Source organism: Nuphar pumila, chromosome 5 (genome assembly GCF_984573655.1).
Source record: "Nuphar pumila chromosome 5, dmNupPumi1.hap1.1, whole genome shotgun sequence".
NCBI lineage: Eukaryota > Viridiplantae > Streptophyta > Magnoliopsida > Nymphaeales > Nymphaeaceae > Nuphar > Nuphar pumila.
In genome coordinates, this window is record NC_143253.1 from 110417593 (window position 1) to 110438414 (window position 20822).

Genomic DNA, 20822 nt, shown 5'->3' on the forward strand with positions numbered 1-20822 from the left:
TACAACTTTGTCGAAATAGAGCAAAAAATTTCACAAGAATCACAACAAAAGAAAAGAAAAAAGAGTTAGGTGTTCTAGTGGGAAAAGGGTTAGGGTTCTTTTCAGAAACAATAAAAAAAATGAAAATAAAAATAAAAAACAACTTTATATATGATTCAACAAGCATGAGAATGTACAAAAATTTTAATGCTAAAAATTTGTACATGTCAGCACATATTTGTGAATCTCATTATAGAGAATTTTGCAAGCACTCTTCTCGAAGTTCATACATTATTTACAAAAGTAGCACCATATTTATGATCTTCATATAAGAGTGCGAAGGTCGGGGACAATCACAAAAAATTATATATGAATGTCATCAGACATTTGCAAACCTCCTTGAGGATCATTTACTTAAAGAATATTTGCATGGTAGCTCATGAATGCCATGCTATATATGTGAAGGTAGTACCTTATTTGCGAAGATTGATCAGAGTGTGAAGGTCAACGATATTCACAAACATTAATATGCGAATGTCACCACACATTTGCGAACCTCCTTAATGATCAATTACTTAAAGGAGATGTGCACGGTAGCTCACAAATGTTGTCTATATATGCAAATTTCATATGGTATTTACAAAGGTATGCAGATTTCAATCGCAGGAAGTTCACAAATTTGGTTATGTGAACTTTGTGAGGTATGCAAAATCATCGTGCAAATATACTTTTTAGTGAAAGGTTACGAGATCAAGACAACATACCTATTTATAGTGTGAACCTCAAGAGGTTTGCTTATGTGAAGAAAAAAAAGGTCTTAAAAATGAACACCCATCAAACAAGTCAAAGGCACCTTGAGTGTCATTCATCTTACAAATGAACCACACCCATCAAACATTAACGAGTAATGCTCATTCTAAACCATTGATTTGAAACCACTTAGATGCCATTATTCAGACAATTGGGGAAAGAGGTGGGCCCCATCCAAGTTATATTGTCACCTCATTGTCATTGGCTTAGTTGTCGTTCATTTTAAGATAAATGGGCATCTAAGAGAGTTTTATTACTGTCAGAGACCACTCTGATGGGATCCCATCTCCTTCGTATTGCCAAAATGGGTGCCTCTATTGTGAACACATAATGATGATTAGTAAGAGCACTAATTCAATCTTCAAGCTTTAGAGTCTGTCACCTATAGGTGTGCAGTCTAGTTTAAGTTTCAAAGCAAGTACATATTGGTGTAACGATGAAACCTCCCTGATCTCCAATCCAAGATTTTGAGTTCTTATTTTCTGTTTAGTCTCTTCTTTTACTGTTCTCCTTGAGGTGGTGAGTTCTTATTTGAAAATGTTTCACTTATATAATTTTTTTCTTTTTTTGTTGGTGTTTTGTTATGTAGTAATATATCTTCTTGAATTTTCTCTTTTTCACATGAGAAAGGTACATATTTGGTTCTTCCATTTCCTTCCCCCTTCTCATTTTTCTTGAAAAGTGAGTTTTGTTACTATGAAGATGATATTTGGTGGAGGTTGATTTTAATTCTTTCAAGTGATTGGTGTTGAGATAGGATTGAGTTTGAAATCATATCGATTAGGTTCAAATTTGAAATCATGTCTATTGTTTAGACGTGGTGGCCAATACGATGTCTAGTGTGCATCACAATTTTGGTTTTCTTTACTTGTTTGATTTTGTTTTTTTTTATTTCTCTTGGTTTTATGATATGTTCATCTCTTAATCTTATAAGAGAATGTTTATGTATAGAAATTGTATTGAAACTTTCCATGATTTTCTTTGATTATATGATAACAGTCTGGCACCACTCATGATTTTTTTTTATTGTTTGGGGCGGATTTAGATACCTCTCTCATTAAAAACTTATGAATCGAATGATCAAAGTTGGTGTATAGGGTATTAGGGGTTACTGAAAGAGATACAAATGTCTTTAGGGTCAATGGGGACTGCATAAAAAAAATTGAATTGTCAAGGGTAAGAAAGTCTTTTTGTTTGGCTCAATGCCCCTATATGGTAGTCTTTTTATATAGCTTAACACCCCTAGGGGCATTGTCATCATTTATCATGAGAGACAATTTTTCTCAAGGATATTTTCCAAGATGAAAATGTTCAAGTGTTTTGGACGTCTATAAATACCTCTAAGGCATTATAGAATGTATGTTATTCTAGATTCAATTTCAATTGAATTTTTTTTAATTTGGCCTCCTGAATATTATAGTATGATTGACTCTTTCTTTTTGTAAGATATTGGATCCCTTGGGTTTTCAAAGAAGATTCCTTCTTTCCTTCCCATTTCCAAATTTGTGACCCTCTCTCTCTCTCTCTCTCTCTCTCTTGGGCTGCTACCATTTGGTATCATAGCATATCATCTTTGACTGCTAGAGCGAAGATCAGAGCATAATATGATGTTTCCACTATTAGATCCAACGATTCCACTATTGGATCTACCTGAAGCAGTCCTAGAAGCATAGATCTATGTTGTTTGGAAGCATAACACCATCTGATCTTCTTAAAGATCAGATCCCTTCCTTGTAGCCATCCCAGATCAAATGAACTGATGATTTATGCAAGGTGTAAGGATACGATCATCTAAACACAAACTCAGTGTCCAAAGCCATTGTAGCGGGTCTACAACAGATGAATCAAAAGCTGAATTTTTGGGTAAACATTCTTCATATCCTGAACTTCTGAATCAAATTTTGTTTCACCTTGATTGGAGTTGTATAGTCTTTGATATGCCCGTCCCAAGTCAAGCATGTGTTCTACCTATTTTATTGTAGATATGGACAGAAACCGATTCTAGTCCCTTGATTTCAATTTTTATTTCAGACAAATCAAAGGCATAAAAATCATAAAAAAAATTATTGTGAAATCGTCCAATTCTAAAGAACCATGGGTAAAAATTTCAGACTCAGATCTTATACCCATCTAGCCCAAGTCCTTCCACATTGCAGACGGATCATACCTGTTCACTGAACCAGTCCTAAATATGATGATGAACCTAGATTCGACTTTCGATCACTGCCATCTAGCGATCCTTTTTTAAAAATTCTAAAATTTTAAAACAAAATAGCCTTACTTGTCTCGAATCAGATACAATTTATGGCTCAGAAAAATCCTATCTCAGACCTGAGATATAGGCAAAATACCAAACCCTACCAGTCTATACGAATTCTGAATCTATCACAAAACCATCACATGTAGTATAGTTATTTTTCAACCCTTAAACTCAATTAAAAATCCCCAAAAAATACCTTCAACTTACCTTAGACATCAAGACCAACCCTTTTACCCGGCCTAGAACCTCCCCAGAATCGACAACATACACTAGTGGACAATACCTTATCTTGTGGACTGACCGACCAACCTGATCCAAATGAGATAGATTCATCAATGCATGAGATACTAGATGGAATGGCTACAATGGTGGCGTAGATTGGAGCAGTGGAAGCATGAATGAGTTGAGCTTAAGGCATAGTTAGATATGGATTGGATAATCCTATGTGCAGATTTATCAAATATATTTTCCAATGTGTGCGAGGAGCTTAATCAAGTATTAATTGAAGCAGAATTAGCTTCTCTCGTTATAGATCCTAGTGAAGCTAGCCAATCAGTATGGAATGCCATCAAGGACCAAGGATCCACGTAATTGCATCTAGAAAAATACAATCCCATCACATTTCAGTATGCATCACTCGTTTAAGGGAGTTTCTAAAGTTATCATGAAGCTCAACCTCTGCAGTTTGTTTGTGTGCAGAGAACATACACAAATTATGCAACTGTAGAAAGCACCATAGAAACTTACTGGTTTTCTAGAAACTACACCTTGTGTACATGGCAAATCCAAAAATTGTTATGAACTAAAGACAAAAGCAATTCAAAAAAAGATGATAACGATTGATTCAATAGAAGAATTGAAGGCACAACAACTGGAAATGCATGAATTAAATACCTTGATATCACCATGGACAACCTTCCAAGATGAATGGCATAATCATAAAGTGTGGAAAACCCCATGAAATTATGAAAACAAAACTCTCAAGCCAGTCTTCAGTATAATGCTATTTTGAAGTAGGTGGGATTAATAGCAGCCTGACGCCACCCTCACAATTTTTTTATTGTTGTATTTTTTGTTTGAGGCAAGTTTGGATACTTCTTTCTTTAAAAACTTATGGATCTCATGATCCAAGTGAGTGTATCGGGTATTAGGGGTTACTAAAAGGGATAAGAGTTGTTAGGGTCAATAAAGGATGTATGAGAAATAATTGAATTGTCGAGAGCAAGAAGGTCCATTTGTTTGGCTCAACACCCCACTAGGGGCCTAGTGGTTTTTTATATGGCTTAATGCCCCTACGAGCATTGTTGTCATTTGTTGAAAAAGACAATCTCTCTTAGAGATTTTTCAAGATAGAAACATTGGTGGTCTATAAATACTTGTAAGCCATTATAGAATGTATCTTATTCTGAATTCAATTTAAATTAAGAATTTCTCAATTCGGCCTACTGAATAATATAATATGATTGACTCTTCTTTTTTGAAAGAGATTGTCTCTCTTGGGTTTTCAAAAGAGATTTATTCTTTCTTTCCCCTTTCAAAATTCGTAAACCTCTCTCTCTCTCTCCTCCAAACCCTTACCTGCTACCATTATATGAATAAATTGAGCATCTTTAATGGAATTAGCAAATAAGCTATTTCATTGTGATAAAAAAAAAAGGAAAAACAAACAAAAGGTTGTCCATGTGGAAGAAGTCTTTGCATTAATTGATTTTCTTTTTGTTAAATAAGAAAGTTCATGGAATAAGATGCCATTTATTTGTGTAGCCTTTAATCAAGTGGGTTAAATCTTGTTAACTAAATTGTCTTTTTATCTCAGCACCTAGCCTAAAAGAGGGAGCCAAAAGACCGATAAAGATATATCTTTTCTTTCTCCCTTACTTTAACAAACCTTAGTTCCATGGAGCAGTATGCTATTGCTGAAACATGGAACAATTGAAATCTTAGATCAAAATGCTATGTATGAATGGTATGAACTGCCTAAACAACAATTTTGGAACGGCGAACAACCAAAACCTGTCTTTTCCTTCTCCTTGCCAACAACAATAGTAGCCCCTTAACCTTTAGGTTTAGGTTAAGGAACAACACTTGATTACAGTGCTATCGGCATTGTTCCCTTTTTCCCTCATGAAATGAAGAATGAAAACCTAGTGATGTGTTTGTTACTAGGTTTTTAATTTTTTATGAACAAAACTTATATTTATTAATATGTCCTTACACTTTGCAAGGATATATAATATACAAACAATGGCGAAAATGGTGCTAACTTTTGGCACAATACACGAAAAGCTGGCCACAAACTACGAAATGACACATCTAGTCAATTATTGTTTTTTTTTTTTTTTATAGTTTGCCCTGTTGTTGCCTGAAAAATCAGACACTTTCGTCGAAACCACTTGCCTAGTGGTCCTATCATGGCACCTGATTTTTAAATGCGAGAACTTACATGGTGCCTGATTTTTTTTATCATCAAGTTGCCTAATTTTTTCAAACGGAGAACTTAAAAAAAGTGGTTATGACCAAGGCACCTAATTGTTTATAGATAAAAGGGAAAATTTTGCAAAAAAAATCAAATGACCAAATTTGTCATATCTTCTAATTCATGAACAATCTCAGTATTGTGCCCAAAATCTAGTGCCATCTTGGTAACCAAATATGTTTACAATTCAGATAATTTTTCCCATCAATCTTGATAAAAATATTTGATGTCAAATTTTTTTTTATCATGTAAGTTGTCTTGTAGGGCTCGGAAATATGGATAGGTTGTTGGTCTAGTTCTCTTAGAGATTTAGCTTAAGTTTGCCTATCAGATTTCTTTTTGAAAAACACATATGATGAATCAAAGTGTAGCCAACATTAACCCACGTAAATGTACATATTTTATTTACAAAATAATCTTCCGAATTGAATGATATTGAGCCTTGTCAATAAAGCAAGAGAGCCTTGTCAGAATTTCAATTTCCTTGATTCCCATCTATAATCAACTAATTTAGCAAAGAATAAACCAGTTATACACCAAGAATCAAGAAAATAATTATATATATCATAAGAAAACAGCAAGGAGAGAGAGAGATTCAATCTCTCCTTAACTACCCCAAGCCCCATAATTCTATGAAGCTCAACGTCAACAATCCATGGAGACATCTAACAATCCATGCCAAACCTTTATCCAATTTAAGGGTGCAAGGTGCCAACCAAAGTTAAACTTTGTTTAACCGAAAGTTGACCAGTCATATGTAATTTTTCAAATGTTAGGCATGTTTATGTAAATATGCTAAAGGTTAGGCATTTTTGGGTCACTCATTTTTTTTTTCAAGATTGTATTTATTGTTTTTTCGGTTGCATAAATGTTGCTTCAATTTTGTATTCTCGTAGAAATGTAATTCTTTGTTGGAAATTGCTTCTTCTGCCTTGAGTCATGCATTCTAGACCATGTCATACAGGCACACCATTTTGGCTGTCTGCCCTTAGTAAACACAATCACACAACCAAATACACTGACGCTGACACGTACATAAATTACTTTAATATTTTAACAAAAACTGTGTTTTTAAATTGTGAATATCAAAAAATAGTTTTTATTGATTAAAAATAAAAAATAGTATGCCTCCATGCCCTATTTTTATAGTGAATTTGCAAGTTGAACTTGTGAAAGCAGTTGTCTAAGTACCATTGCCCATTGTTCATTTTGACAGTAGCCAATGCACATAGATTGGCATCCACACTGCAGCAAATGGATTTTTTGTTTTCTTACCAACTTTAACAAATATAAATTTGAACCCAAAACTATAAAAAATGTATTTTTTGTTTTTTGACTAGCTTTATATATCACACACATACGCATTTTTCTTATTTATATTTAGTCACCTAACCTTTTAATTTGCAGCAAACTAACATTATTTTTTTTCACTTAGATCCCATTTTTTGCCTAATATTCTAAAGAGAGTCTCGTTATTTGAAAAACATTTCAGGCCCCAACTTTTCACTAGAAGTATCAAATAAGGTCTTTAGTAGAAGTAACCCATGTTAACGATTCGTATAATAAAAATATTAAGAGCAACTCATGTTAACGATGAGTTTGTATAATAAAAATATTAAGGTAATAAAAAAGAAGAAGATAAATGAGTTTTTTTTTCTTTTATTACTTAGGAGCCGTGGGGGAGGTCCAATAAGACCCGGATTCTTGTAGACATATACTAAAACTGCTCTTATTGCATAGTGAAATAGGAAAACAAACATTTTCAATCCAAAAGGTTAAAAATGATATTTTATATAGATCTTAAGTCTTAGCTATGAAATAATTTCAGATGTCAGTTGGGCAATTTCAATAAAAAGTTGGATCTTGAAATGTCTTACTGAGAGAAGATCAGACTCTTTTCGAAATATTAAAGAAAATGTGTCGTTCTAAACTTCTTCCTTTATTTTTTCTCTGCGCAAAGTTTTTTGACATATGATATACTCCTGGTGCTTTTTAGGGTCAAATGAAAATCCAGTTCAATTTTCTATTCAAACTACCACGTAGACAAATATAAAGTCATCTCTTAGAATAATAAATAAATAAATGATAATTACATAAAGGGTAAATATTTGTTGCTAATAAAGATACGAAACTATTGAGCTAAAAATCATAGATGTAACTCAATCTAACCATACCAGTGTATTGGGTGTAGTTTATTTTCTAAAGATCAATTCTTGTATCATTTTTTCACATGTAAGTACATGATTTTTTGAGTCATGAAGTTTTGGCACATTGCAAGCCATTGATTTGTAAACTCCTGAAAAACCTGCTCATATGTTAGAATCACATGATTTTAAACTCATTTCTTACTAAAAACACATATATCAAATATGCAAGGACTGACCCACAAAAAAACCATAAAATATGAATAGAAGGTGATTTGTACTAAATAGATTTCCACCTTTATCAACAGTAAATATTTACCTTTAAATAAATGCCATGATTTTTAAAGTTGTTTACCAACTTTTTTACTTACGTGACTTGCAAATGGCTGGCTGTGGCTACACCCACACCCACACACAGGCATATATATATATATATATATATATATATATATATAGAGAGAGAGAGAGAGAGAGAGAGAGAATCCTTGATGGAGAAAAAATTTGAAATTAAAAAAGAAAATGATGCAAGAATTATGTGCTTAGTCAACCGTTAAAAAAAAACTTGGTGGACCCAATCAGGTGATCCTTAGTATTGATACGTCTCCTTATGAATAACTTTTCAGTTTCAAGTCAGAAAATAAAAACTTTACATGTATTCTCTTGATAAATGAACTCAAACGTGTAAATCCCACAAATCTAAAACCTTGGAATATATTCAAGGAATCAGATTTGGCATGTGGCTCAATAAATTCAAGCTATTCAGATATTGCATTTCAGGTCACATTTTCAAAGAATAGAAATTTGTTTGTTAGGCCAATTTCATGTACCTTATGCTGGTTAGATCCCTGGAGTTCAAGATCCAAGGCATTCAAATGCATAGTTGATTAGGATTCATATTTGCAAAATATCATACTATGAGAATAATACAAGTTTGATTGATTGGCTAGACTTAAAATAGTTTTTCCTTGCCCAATCTCATAAAATGCTATATCGGGTGCCATCTTAAAAAAAATAATGACAAAGACATATATGGGTTTGACTTTTGGCTCAATTCAGAGTTTTGATCGCAACCTAAAAAACATGTCAAGCACGGCCAATTCTAAACTCAAAATATCACAAACATGGCAATTTCACAACTCGAAATTTTCTTTTTATGGATTTTCCCTTTATCGCCTAAGAAAAGCATCTTGTTCCAAAAAAAATTTATATGTTATAAACCTCTAACTCGCTGCTTGCCTTTCTAACACTAATCTTCTTCCAAAAAAAAAAAAAAAGACCAACACAATCCTAAAATGCTAAATTGTTTAGCCTAACTCAGTAAAAAAGATTGGTTGCTACATTAGATCTCGAAGCTAATAGGTAGTTAGGTAATAAACAGGCTTTTATCTGACATAATATAATAAAATATATTCCCCATCAGTGATCACAATCAAATACAAATAGTTATTATCTTCCACCTAAACATTGGGCATCATTTTTATCCATTGTTTACCAAGCAAATGCCACTTTCTCTCTCTTTCATTCTTTTGGCCAATTCTAATAAACACCCTCCATCCATGTCTCTCTCTTTCCCTCTAGGATCTTTACTTTTTTCGCCTTCCATGTGCACCTGTGCACATACAATTTTCTATTATAAAGAAAAGCTCCATCCTACTAATCACCACAATTTCTAAATCAAATCAACATTATGTCCACAAAACATTATTAATTTCTCTTAGGCTTTGTTTGAGAGCCTCATATTGGGATTGAAATATCATTTTCATCTGCTTCCAGAATAGGTTTTTGCCAAAATGTGATGTTGAGGATGGAGTTGCCAAAAACATCCGTTTTGAATGGTGCCACGCCAACTCCATGATCATTGCAGTTTTTTGGCAACGCCACTGCTCCCAAACAACAAAGAACATAAAAGCATTGGGGGAACTGCAAACTTCTGATTCAAGGCTCCCAAGCAAAGCCTTGAGTAATTATCAATTGAGAATTTATTATTATTTTCCTTCTCGTTCAATGAGTTGAATATCTTAAAAAAATATTGCAATGCTGCAATTTTTTGTGAGGTTCCATAAAATTGAGACCATAATCACTCAGAAAAACTTCATTCTGCTATCGAGCAGGAAATTCCAAATCAAATCATGAACTGTGTGTGGAGTACAAAAGTATTAGTACATTTCCTTTAAAGTACTCACTAATATGGAGAATTTATCTTTCATCTCCTTTGCTTAGGTTTGGTTTAAAATATTAAATATCTTTTTGTGAATTGTGATTATAAGCGGTGAAGAGAGTGTTAAAAAGTAGTTTGAAGCAAGAAGAGGGATATGGTTGTGAAGCCATAAAGGAAGGGCATGAGAAACTAAAAGGAAACACATAGCAAGCAATATGAACTGGGAGCATAGAATCAAATAAAAAACAACACGAAAACAAGTAGAAAGCAATTTACAATCAACTGTTATAGACTGCCTGCAGGTCTACTCCACATTTGTTTGAGAAGACAAACAAGAAAATTTATTATTTTTTAATATAAAAAATAAGAACTGAGGGAAAAGCAAGGGAGAATCAAATTGGGAAACAAGCTTCCCACTGCAGCTGGTTTCTCATATTTTAGAAGTGGGTTTTCCAAACCCTTCTCTCATTTCAGAGAGTTGAGGAGTTTCCTGCTCCTCATATAGCAAGAGACTTCTGGTAACTATCACTACAAGAAAAATGCTAATTAGCGACGACAATTTGTGACAGATTTTTTTCGTCGCAAATTTGTGATGGCTTAGCGAGAGAAAGCTATTTGTCGCTAAAATTTCACTTATTTGCAAAATTAGAGACGAAAAATATTTCGTCGCTAATTAGCGATGAAATTTATTCCATCTCACGATCCATCGCAACTTAAGGACGGATCAGCGGTAAAAAATTTTCGTGGTCACCTCGTCGTCAAGTAGCGACATAATTTTTCCATCGTTAATTTCCCCGTAAATCCCTAATTCGAGTCCCTTTCTTTTCCTTTCTGTTTTGTCTCCGTTGCTCGTCGATCGTCGTCCACCGCCTGCTGCCTGCCGCACGTCTCACGTCGCCCGACGCCCGACGCCCGACGACCTCCCCCTTCGGCTCAGGTAACCTCTGACTCCCCTCTCTCTTTCCTTTTTTGCCAGCTGTTTCTTTTTTCGCCAGGGAGGGGCCGGGCCTCCCTGTCTCCCTGTCTTACGGGATGCGAGGGAGGGGCTCAACCCCCCTCCCTGTGCTTTTTTTGCCGGGGAGGGGTCGAGTCCCCTCCCTGTCTTCTTGTCTTACGGGATGCGCTGGAGGGGCTCGACCCCCTCCCCGTTTTTTTTTTTGCCAGGGAGGGGCCGAGCCCCCTCCCTATCTTACGGGATGCACGGGAGGGGCTCGCCCCCCTCCCCTATTTTTTTTCATCAGGGAGGGACCAAGCCCCCTCCCTGTTTTTTTTTCGCTAGGGAGGGGCCGAGCCCCCTCCCTATTTTTGTTTTCGTCAAGGAGGGGTTGAGCCCCCTCCCTGTCTTACGGGATGAGAGGGAGGGGCCGAGCCCCCTCCCTAGTTTTTTCGCCATGGAGGGGTCAAGCCCCCTCCCTGTCTTACAGGATGAGAGGAAGGGACTCCGACCCTTCCCTGTTTTCTTTTTCATCAGGGAGGGATCGAGCATCCTCCCTGTATTGTTTTGTATATTTGTGTTTCGTAGGTACGTTGTTGAGCTAATTACGTGATGCTTAATGCTAAGCATCGCATGCGATTAAAAATGCAATGCAAAAAGAAATAAGAAAAAAATGCAAAGGCAAAAGCAATGCAAATCAGGTAAATACCTGTGGTGAGTAAGTGATGCAAGCTCATCACATGTTATTTAATTTTTTGGATGCAACACTTTTCTGTTCACACACTCACTTAGTTGTGGATATCTAGGACTACTTTGATAGAGTTTGAAAATCATGCTGAGCATGATTTTAATGTATGAAAATAAAAGTGTTCTTATTTTTGGAGTTCGGATTTCATGCTAGGCATGTTAGTAGTTAACGAGATATTAGAGTATGTTTGCTATAGGTACATGTTTGACTTTGTTTTAATATAAATGATTTGAATGTATTACAATGTTTGATGTGTCTGTATCCATAATTGCATGAAGTTATTTTTCATTTTATTATGTCTTCCATGTGAAATTGTATCACGAAAACATGCTTCAAATAAATGTATTGTTTTATGGAATGTGATTTCATATTTTTAAATATCCTCATGATCTGTATAAATATGATATGATGGTGTTACATACAAAAATATTGAATTATCAATGCATGTATAATAGTTCATGGAATTGCATTTTATGTTAAGCATGTTTGTGGTATAGAGGGAAAGAAAATTTATGTATTAACTTAAATAAAAAAATTACTCACAAACAATCACCAAACAAAAATTAATAGATTAATTAGATATTTTTTTCATCATAGCATTATTATGATTCTCTTTTAACTAGTGATGATAATATCCGTAACATTATAGGATAAAATGGCTGCAAACCGTGAATGAATGTATTATAGGATAATTAATAATGAGGTATTGCATGAATATATGGATGGTATTGACAGTTTTATTGAATTCGCAACGACAAGTGTCAGTACAGTAGATCCCACCGATCGGATCAAATGCCTCTGCATGATGTGTAAGAACAATCGATTTGTAGAACCTCATGGCGTTAGACATCACCTATACAAGAAGGATTTTGATAGTGCTTATCAGAATTGGATGCTTCATGGTAAAGAATTTTAGAATAATTTTGACGCACAGGTGGATGTGGTGCACGATAATTCATATGTGGATTTGATATTTGATGCCGCAGGACCAGAAATGGGTTTTGCTATGTAATCTAGTGATGCACCAACTGGGGTAGAGGAAGAAGCAACAAACGATGCAGCTTGTAGATTTTATGACTTACTTAGAGATGTTAATGAGCCACTATGGAATGGTTGTGAGAGTCACATTATCTTGTCTGCAATTCTTCAACAACTGAATTTGAAGTCAGAGTATAATTTGAGTCAATCATGTTTTAACCGTCTGTGCTATATTGTGAAGAGTATGTTGCCCAAAGATGAGAAATTGACAGAAAATCTCTACCATATGAATAGTGTTGTGAGAGGCGTACGCTTCAGTACCTGAAGCGTACGCCTCAGAGGCGAGGCGCACGCTCAAGGTACTGAGGCGTGCTGTGATGCGCAAACTGGCCCTCATCAACCTCCAGAACCCCCTCCTTCATCCCCAAGTCTTCCTCCTCCGTCCGATTAGTCGGTTGTGCTAACCTCAAGTGTCGGTGGATCCACCGCCACTTGCCGGCCAACTGCTCCTTCGCCGCTCCCTGCCTCCCCTCCCATCGCTTCACTTCCATACCAGTTGTGAGAGGCGTACGCCTCAGAGGCGAAGCGCAGGCTCAACGCCTCGCTTCGCCTCATCGCATTTAACAACCTTGCATATGAAGGTTATGGTCAACACTCTAGATATGAGGTATCAAAAGATAGATGTTTGTCCAAATCACTGCATGTTGTATTTCAAAGATCAAGAAAATAGCAGATCAAGTAAAACAGGTATGCTAGTGGTTGAGATAATTGAGATTTCTAGATGGATATGTCTCTAACATTGCTCGGGCTATGAAGATAGACGAGGGCCAATTGTATAGGTTGAAGAGCCACGATTGTCATGTTATCATACAATGGTTGATTCCCCTAGCATTCATTTATCACAACTAATGTGTTTCATATTTAATTTTTTGTTATACTCAAGAGTGCTAACTTTCTGAAAGTATTTGTAGGTTTCCCATTGCTTTGCGACTATGAACGGAGAGAAAGGCGTGAGGATAGTGTGGCAGAAGATGACTGCCAATCGATTTACCGACATGTTGCACAATATGAAGACTTCAACAAAAAAAGTAGCTGGTGGGATAGATAATCCACTGCAGTGGAAGGGCCATGGGACTTCTACTATCAAGAGAGATTATTTGGAGGGCATGTGCGACAAGTGGGTGAGCAATGAATTTTGAAACCGCTCAGTAAAGGCTGCACCGAGGACATGGCATTGGATAGAAATGAATAGAGGAGAAGGATTCATGTGGAAGACCCAGAATGATTTTCTTTGTTGGTTCATATCGCCGGCCCCAATTGTTTTGGGATGAAGGCGTAGTTGTTGTTGTTTGTTGTTTGTTGTTGTTGTTCAGTAAAGGCTGCACAAAACCGATCGAAGATGCACAATGCCCATCTATAAATGGTGGATTTAGGACTTTTGGGAGCCACTAGAAGAAATTGATAACTAATCAATATATATATATATATATATATATATATATATATATATATATATATATATATATATATATATATATATATATATATGTATTGTCAAATTTGTAAGTATTTCTACGTACTTATTAATTGACTTTTTTAGCATTTAACATTGCAGGAAGCAGAAAAATGAGACATTGTGCCTTACAAGGATGTGTTTGTTAAAACACATAAACATAAGAGTACAAGAGATTTTGTATCAGAGAAAGCGAGAGTGACATCAGTATATATTTATTGTATTAATGAATATTGTAATATACAAGTTACTATGAATTACGTTATCATAAACATTGTAATTCTTATTTCTTAATTTATATTATAATCATTACTTTGTAGGAGTCATACGAGCAACAAATGGAAAGCGATATGGCTATGACTCCACTCAACATCCGCCTTTTGATCCTGCAACATGGGTGACTGTAACCGGTGAACCGAAAAAGGATCCTGTGCTCGGGTTTGGGAGTAATATGAACACCACAGCAGTCGTTGCCTCCTGCATTCATGGCTCACAGAGTTCTCCCGCCAACATCAACTCCCAACGTCCGATTGACCCTGCTATGTCTTGGGATGGTGTCTGTCAGCATCTTGAGAACAAAATGTAGTATTTTTTAAATGTAGTCATTCCCAACATTATTCATAATGAGTTGTGCAACTTTTTTCGGGACAGGGGAACTTTGTCGGCATTCAACATGAGCTCCGATGCCTTTCAAGTATAAAGATTCATGTCATTTATTTCATGTTGTTAGATTTCAAGCTAGTATATGCATGATTGCCTCACTATGATTTTTTTTGACACCTTTAGAACACATATATGCATGATTGATTCACTATACAATTTTTATGACACCCTTATAACACATATACGTATGATTGAATCACTATAGAAGTTTTTTACAACCTTACAACACATATATGAATGATTTTGTCACTATAATTTTTTTTTAGTGCCTTGTAACACATATATGCATGATTGAATCACTATGAAAGTTTTTTGACAACCTTAGAATGCATACAAGCATGCTTTCTTCACTATGACAACCTTAGAACACATATGAGCCTGATATTAGCATATATGAAAGTTTTTTAATGCCTTATAACACATATATGCATGATTGAATCACTATAAATATTTTTGACTGCCTTAGAACATGATATGCATGATTGAATCACATATAAAGTTTTTTGACTACCTTAGAACACATATGAGCATGATTGAATCACTATGAAAGTTTTTTGACTACCTTATAACATATATGAGCATGATATTAACATATATGAAAGGTTTTTGACTGCTTTATAATACATATATGCATGATTAAATCAATATGAAAGTTTTTTGACAACCTTAGAACACATATATGCATGATTGAATCAATATAAAAGTTTTTTGACAACCTTAGAACACATATATGCATGATTGAATCAATATGAAAGTTTTTTGATAACCTTAGAATACATACAAGCATACTTTCATCACTATGAAATTGTTTTACTGCCTTAGAACACACATATATGCATTATTGAATTACTATAAAATTTTTCTTAGAACACATATATGCATGATTGAATCAATATGAAAGTTTTTTGACTGCCTTAGAACACATATGAGCATGATTGAATCACTATGAAAGTTTTTTGACAACCTTAGAACACATATAAGCATAATTTCATCACTATGAAAGTTTTTTGACTGCCTTGTAACACATACATGCATGATTATGATACATAACACATCTATTTGACAGCCTTATAAACCATGTATGCATGCGTGAATCACTATGACATTCTTTGACAATCTTAGAACACATATTTGCATGATTGAATCAGTATAATTTTTTTTTCAGTCATAGAATACATATTTGAATTTTATTAATGTCCTTCAGTTTATTGATAGTCTATGTGTCATTCAAGAATTTACTTTGTTGCTTTAGATTAGGTGCATTGCGTATAATTTATTTCATTATATTTTGTTTATAAATACTAATATTTTGGTTCTCTTATAAGATGTCGGAGATGATCAGCGTAGAGGAGCTAATGAATGCATGAAAGGAGGGGCATATCAAGAAAATGAGGAGGATGATGCCCAGAATCTTGGCGAGGATTAGATTCATGTGTTTAACTTGTTTGACGTACTTGTAACTAATTATAACTTGGCAAGGACTGTATTTGGTCGTTAAAGTTGTTTAACTTAGAACTTGTGTTAAATTTGTTTCACCTGTATATGTATTTTTTATGTGTACTTTGTTTTTTATAAGCAGCTTATATGAATTGTATAACGAGAAATTTTTCTCGAGTTTCATATTTCAAAAAAATATATATATATTTTTTAAATTAACGATGAATTAGCGACATATATTATCCGTTGCTACTCCGTCGCCAAATTTAAATCAGTCGATGGCTTGCGACGGATACGTATCCCTCATTACAACTTAGCAACGGATTATCGATGGATTAAATTCTGTCGCATAACCAAATCAGTCTCTATTTAGCGACCGACATGATCCGTCGTTAAGTAGCGACAAACATGATTCGTCACTAAGTAGCGACGGATTGACGACAGATAAATTTTGCCGCAATTTAGCGACTAGAGTTATGCGATGGACATTATTCGTCACTAATCTGTCGCTAAACACGTTAGCGACAGATTTTGCGATGGATAGAGTCCGCTAATACGCATTTTTCTTGTAGTGTATGAAATAAAGTGCATGGTAGATTCTGAGGGCAAAAGACATTCAAATCGATATAAACATTATTATTAGTTGATAAATACATCGGTGACACGTTGATCAACCTTCTCGATTAGCCCGATGCCATTCCACTTGAAAGTTTTAAGCGCCAGTAAGAACGTTGATTAATCAGAAATTCAGTGAAATTATTTGATAAAAGCAGCGCCCAGAAATTGAAATTCTAATTCTCGATGAAGGCAAACCATATCGGGTATAAAACATGCTAGTGTTATCCTTCCTTACCTGAGCACATCACTTTTGTCAGTATAATCAAACACATTTTGTCATTTAATCTTCAGCATTCGGAACCTGAACCTGGGGAAGAATTAAAATGAAAAAGTGAAACGAGCTGTGTGAGAATTACCCACCGACTTGTTAAGGAGACCACCCACACACACATGTGCCTCCATATAATCCTCAAGATGAATTCCATACCTTTGATTTTGATGCCACAAAACTGACCCCTTGATCAACAACTGTAGGGAAACATACACACAGCAGCCGTTTGCCATTTTTAGCTTGTGTCAACTGAAACCTTCATTATATACGTCCTGAAATATTCATGCACCATTCATCCCAACTGTCAACCGATCTTCAGAACAAAAGAGTTGCATAGTCAAATTCGTTTTTCAGTCTTTAGCTCTATTTTGTTGTCAGAAAAGCAACTAGCCGTACATTTATGATCATACCAAGTTTAACAATATTTGTGAATCTAAACACGCACATATAGAGAGCGCGCGCGCGCGAGAGAGAGAGAGAGAGAGAGAGTTCTATTTAACCCCTGAATCGATAATCCCTCTCTTTGTCCGGAATGGGATTCCAACCCCAGAGGTTCTCTGGCAGGCTTGACAAGGAATTGGGGAGTGTGTTGGGTGATGATGCTACTTGGGCATGGGAAGGGTGGAAATGAGGTGCAGTATTGGGATAAGCGTTGATATTTCCTTGGTACTGGTGGTGGAACTCCACGAATCTACGGATATCTTCTTCTACCAAGGTGGCCGTTGGAGGGCAAGAAGAGGTAATCAATTCTATGCCGCCGATGGACGTAGGAACGAGAGGAAACGATAGGCCATTAATCGCTCCCGCCAGCTTCGGTTGCAACAGGAAAGCCGAAGCACCATCACCACCCTCCTCCTCGCGTCGGCCTCGATGTCTTGCTGCTGTTGTTGCTACTAGCGGATCGACGTGAGAAATTGGACCGCCAAAGCTTTGATGACCAACTTGACAAGAGATCAACGTCGTCTCGTGGGCAGGTAAGCTTCGAGTGGTAGCAGTGGCAACATCCGTTCCGGTAGCATTAGAAACAATAGAAGCAGCATCTCCTTCTCCACCTCCTACGATTTGATGCTTCCCCATCTCCTCCTTTTTATCTGATACGATACTCTCCTTTGAACTCCCCGGTGCAATCTTTTTGAAAGATAACCTAGACGATGACAAGGCCAAGGGAGTCTGCACGCGATCCTCGCCTCCCGGTCGCTTGTATACTCGGCAAAGGGAGATTTCGGCCTGCAACACGAAGCAAAACAGTTTAATCTGCTCAGTCTTTCTTGCCATGGTCGACTCTTGTTGTTATTCTACGTCGACCTCTTTCAATTTTTTAATTGAACATGGAATCTCGTTTTCTGTGCATCTTGCCATAACCCCGCAAGTAGCGAGCAGGGATCCAGGGAGCGGCTATGTGCCATGGTTAAGTGCCATAACCAATCACATGACAGCATTTCATGTGGGGCCTGCTATATTGCTGTCATGTGATTGGCTATGTCACTTAACCGTTCCTTTGATCTCAACTCGCAAGTAGCTGACGCGATTTTGTTGGTATCATATCGCTGAAGGATAAGAAACATTGTGTTGCCTTGCCTCTTGTATACGTAAGATCCGGTTTTTGCAGAAAGAAAATCGGTGTGGATCGGTTTCAGGAGGAAGCCCAGATGGTAGTGAGAAGAAATGAGTTTATACTTTTTTTCAGCCGAGAGATGGGAAGAAGAGTGCGTTGTACGGAGACAGACACACACACGCACACAAGGGGAGGGGGACGATTGACTTCTACGGACCTTCTGCAACCTCTCGGTTTCGTGGTGCGGCAATCGATACTCGTTCATGATCCAAGTGGAGCGGATGCCCTTAGGAGCCTTTCCCGAGTAGAAGACGAGCGTCTTCTTGAGGCCGATTGGCTTTAGGTTTTCGTTGCGGATCATTCTGTCGGCGCCCGTGGCCTTCCAGTAGCCTGACGTCGTTACCCTGTTCGGCCGGTCACCATTTCGGTATTTGCGATCTCTCGGCACGTAGAAGAACCACTCCTTCTCCCCGATGGCCGCCAACGCTGAGAGAGAGAGAGAGAGAGAGAGAGAGAGAGAGAGAGAGAGAGAGAGAGAGAGAGACCAACTTCATTTTTATTTCTCAGAGAAGCAAAGCAAATTAACGGTTGGGTGCAAGAAAAAAGCAAATTAAAAAGAATCACGCACCAGCGTAAGGGTAGAGAGAAATAGGACAGAAAAGAATAGGATGGGTTCCCTCAAGATTGGGGTAGGGAAATTAAGAAAGCGAGAGAGCAGATAAAATAAAAGACATTTGTGACAGTGATAACTGAAATTGAACCTGGAAGTTCCCACGGATCGTAGCGGTAGAGGTCGACGAAGGTAATGAGCTCCACATTAAAGCGCTTCCCTTCCACCTTTCGACGCAAATAGAACTCGACCAGTTCCTCTTCCGTTGGGTGAAACCTAAAACCAGGCATAACCATGTCCTGTTCTTGCTCGTGGAGTTCATCCTTATCCCCCATCATGGCTGAAATCCAAACAACTCCTTCTGCATAATAAGGCAAACGAATATCGCGCTCTGCAGTTCCTATGGGAGTCTGCTTCCGCTGCAAATCTTCCATTCATTTATACAAGTGATAACACTTTGGTGTTGGGCATGTGAGGACTATTTTCTTCTTTTGTCTTTTATTCTTGTTTTTTTTTTTTAATCTCTCCCACTCTTCTATTTTCTTTTCATAATTTTTTTCCCCAGAAAGTTTGGCAAAAAATGTCTTCCAACCAGTTTTGACAATAATTAAAGATCCCAAGAACGTAAGGTAAATAAGAACTAATGGAAAGGTGAAGCAGAACACGAGTGGAAGAAAGAAAAATAACCCTCGGAGATGCTGTATATAACCAGTTGCCGGGTATATAAAATCCGTAACGCCCATCCCACTCGGGAACCGTAAGATACGTGAGAGTGAGGTCCAAGTGAGATGTGTGGTGATGATCGAATATAATGTCATATCCGACATGATAGCAACCGCTCTGGAAGAAGACCAGGCGGAGGAATAAAGATCTGTAGCATTTCTCTTCGTCCGATCATCAGGATGTACGTATACGCTAAAAGCCGTTTAAATAAGGATGGTAAATGAGCGGAACAAGCTGAACAGAGGGTGTTCAAGCTCAGTTCATTTCTTATGTCGAGCCGACCGGAGCTTGAACTCATGAAGATCCCAAGCTGAAAACGAGCCAGCTCATTTTCCAACCCTACCTTTAACGTGCGAGAGGAACGGGCTTGTATAGAAGCAGCAGTATCTTGGCAGTCGGAGGAGGGGGGGGGGGACCCATCCCCTCTTGTTTCTAGTACAAATAAAAAAAGAAACTTGTACCTCACCCTTATGTATTTTTATTTTTTACCACAATTGCACGAGATGGTGGGTGTAACTCCTTCCTCGTAGTAGGACTGGACAACGTCTGAAGTCTGCGAGTCAAGGGAAACCCGTGACCACATGTTTATTTATTGATGGCCAAGTCTCTTTTTCCTTTTTCCTAATTTCGTATACATTTTTCCATGGTTTATTCTTCGGATACTAGAGAGATGCAAAATAATTAAATGAAATGGAGATCACTGTTATTAATACTTTGTTGGTAGCATTTAGTATGAAATTGATGATGGCGGTGGTGGGTCTTCCGCCTAAATCATGATAGGGCTGCTGCTGAGGAACAAATTTTCATCTCTTTTTCATTGCTCTCCGATCTCTCTCTCTCTCTCTCACCTACTGAACACGTACAATAACATAATTATTGATACTTTTATTGCTCTAACAGCGCTACGCCGTGTTCCTCTACGATCATTGCGAGCAACACACACTT

The 20822-nt window shown here is 36.8% G+C and overlaps 1 protein-coding gene across 1 annotated transcript; it reads right to left on the reverse strand.

Moving 5' to 3' along the window:
* Positions 1-17365: 17365 nt before the first annotated feature.
* LOC149838106 (uncharacterized) lies at positions 17366-19588 on the reverse strand. The gene is made up of 3 exons (XM_090008186.1): positions 19306-19588; positions 18762-19030; positions 17366-18216 (listed from the first exon to the last, which is right to left on the reverse strand). Exons 1-3 carry the CDS (start codon positions 19586-19588, stop codon positions 17485-17487), a joined length of 1284 nt encoding a protein of 427 aa, XP_089864312.1. The 3' UTR covers positions 17366-17484.
* Between the last annotated feature and the right edge of the window lie 1234 nt (positions 19589-20822).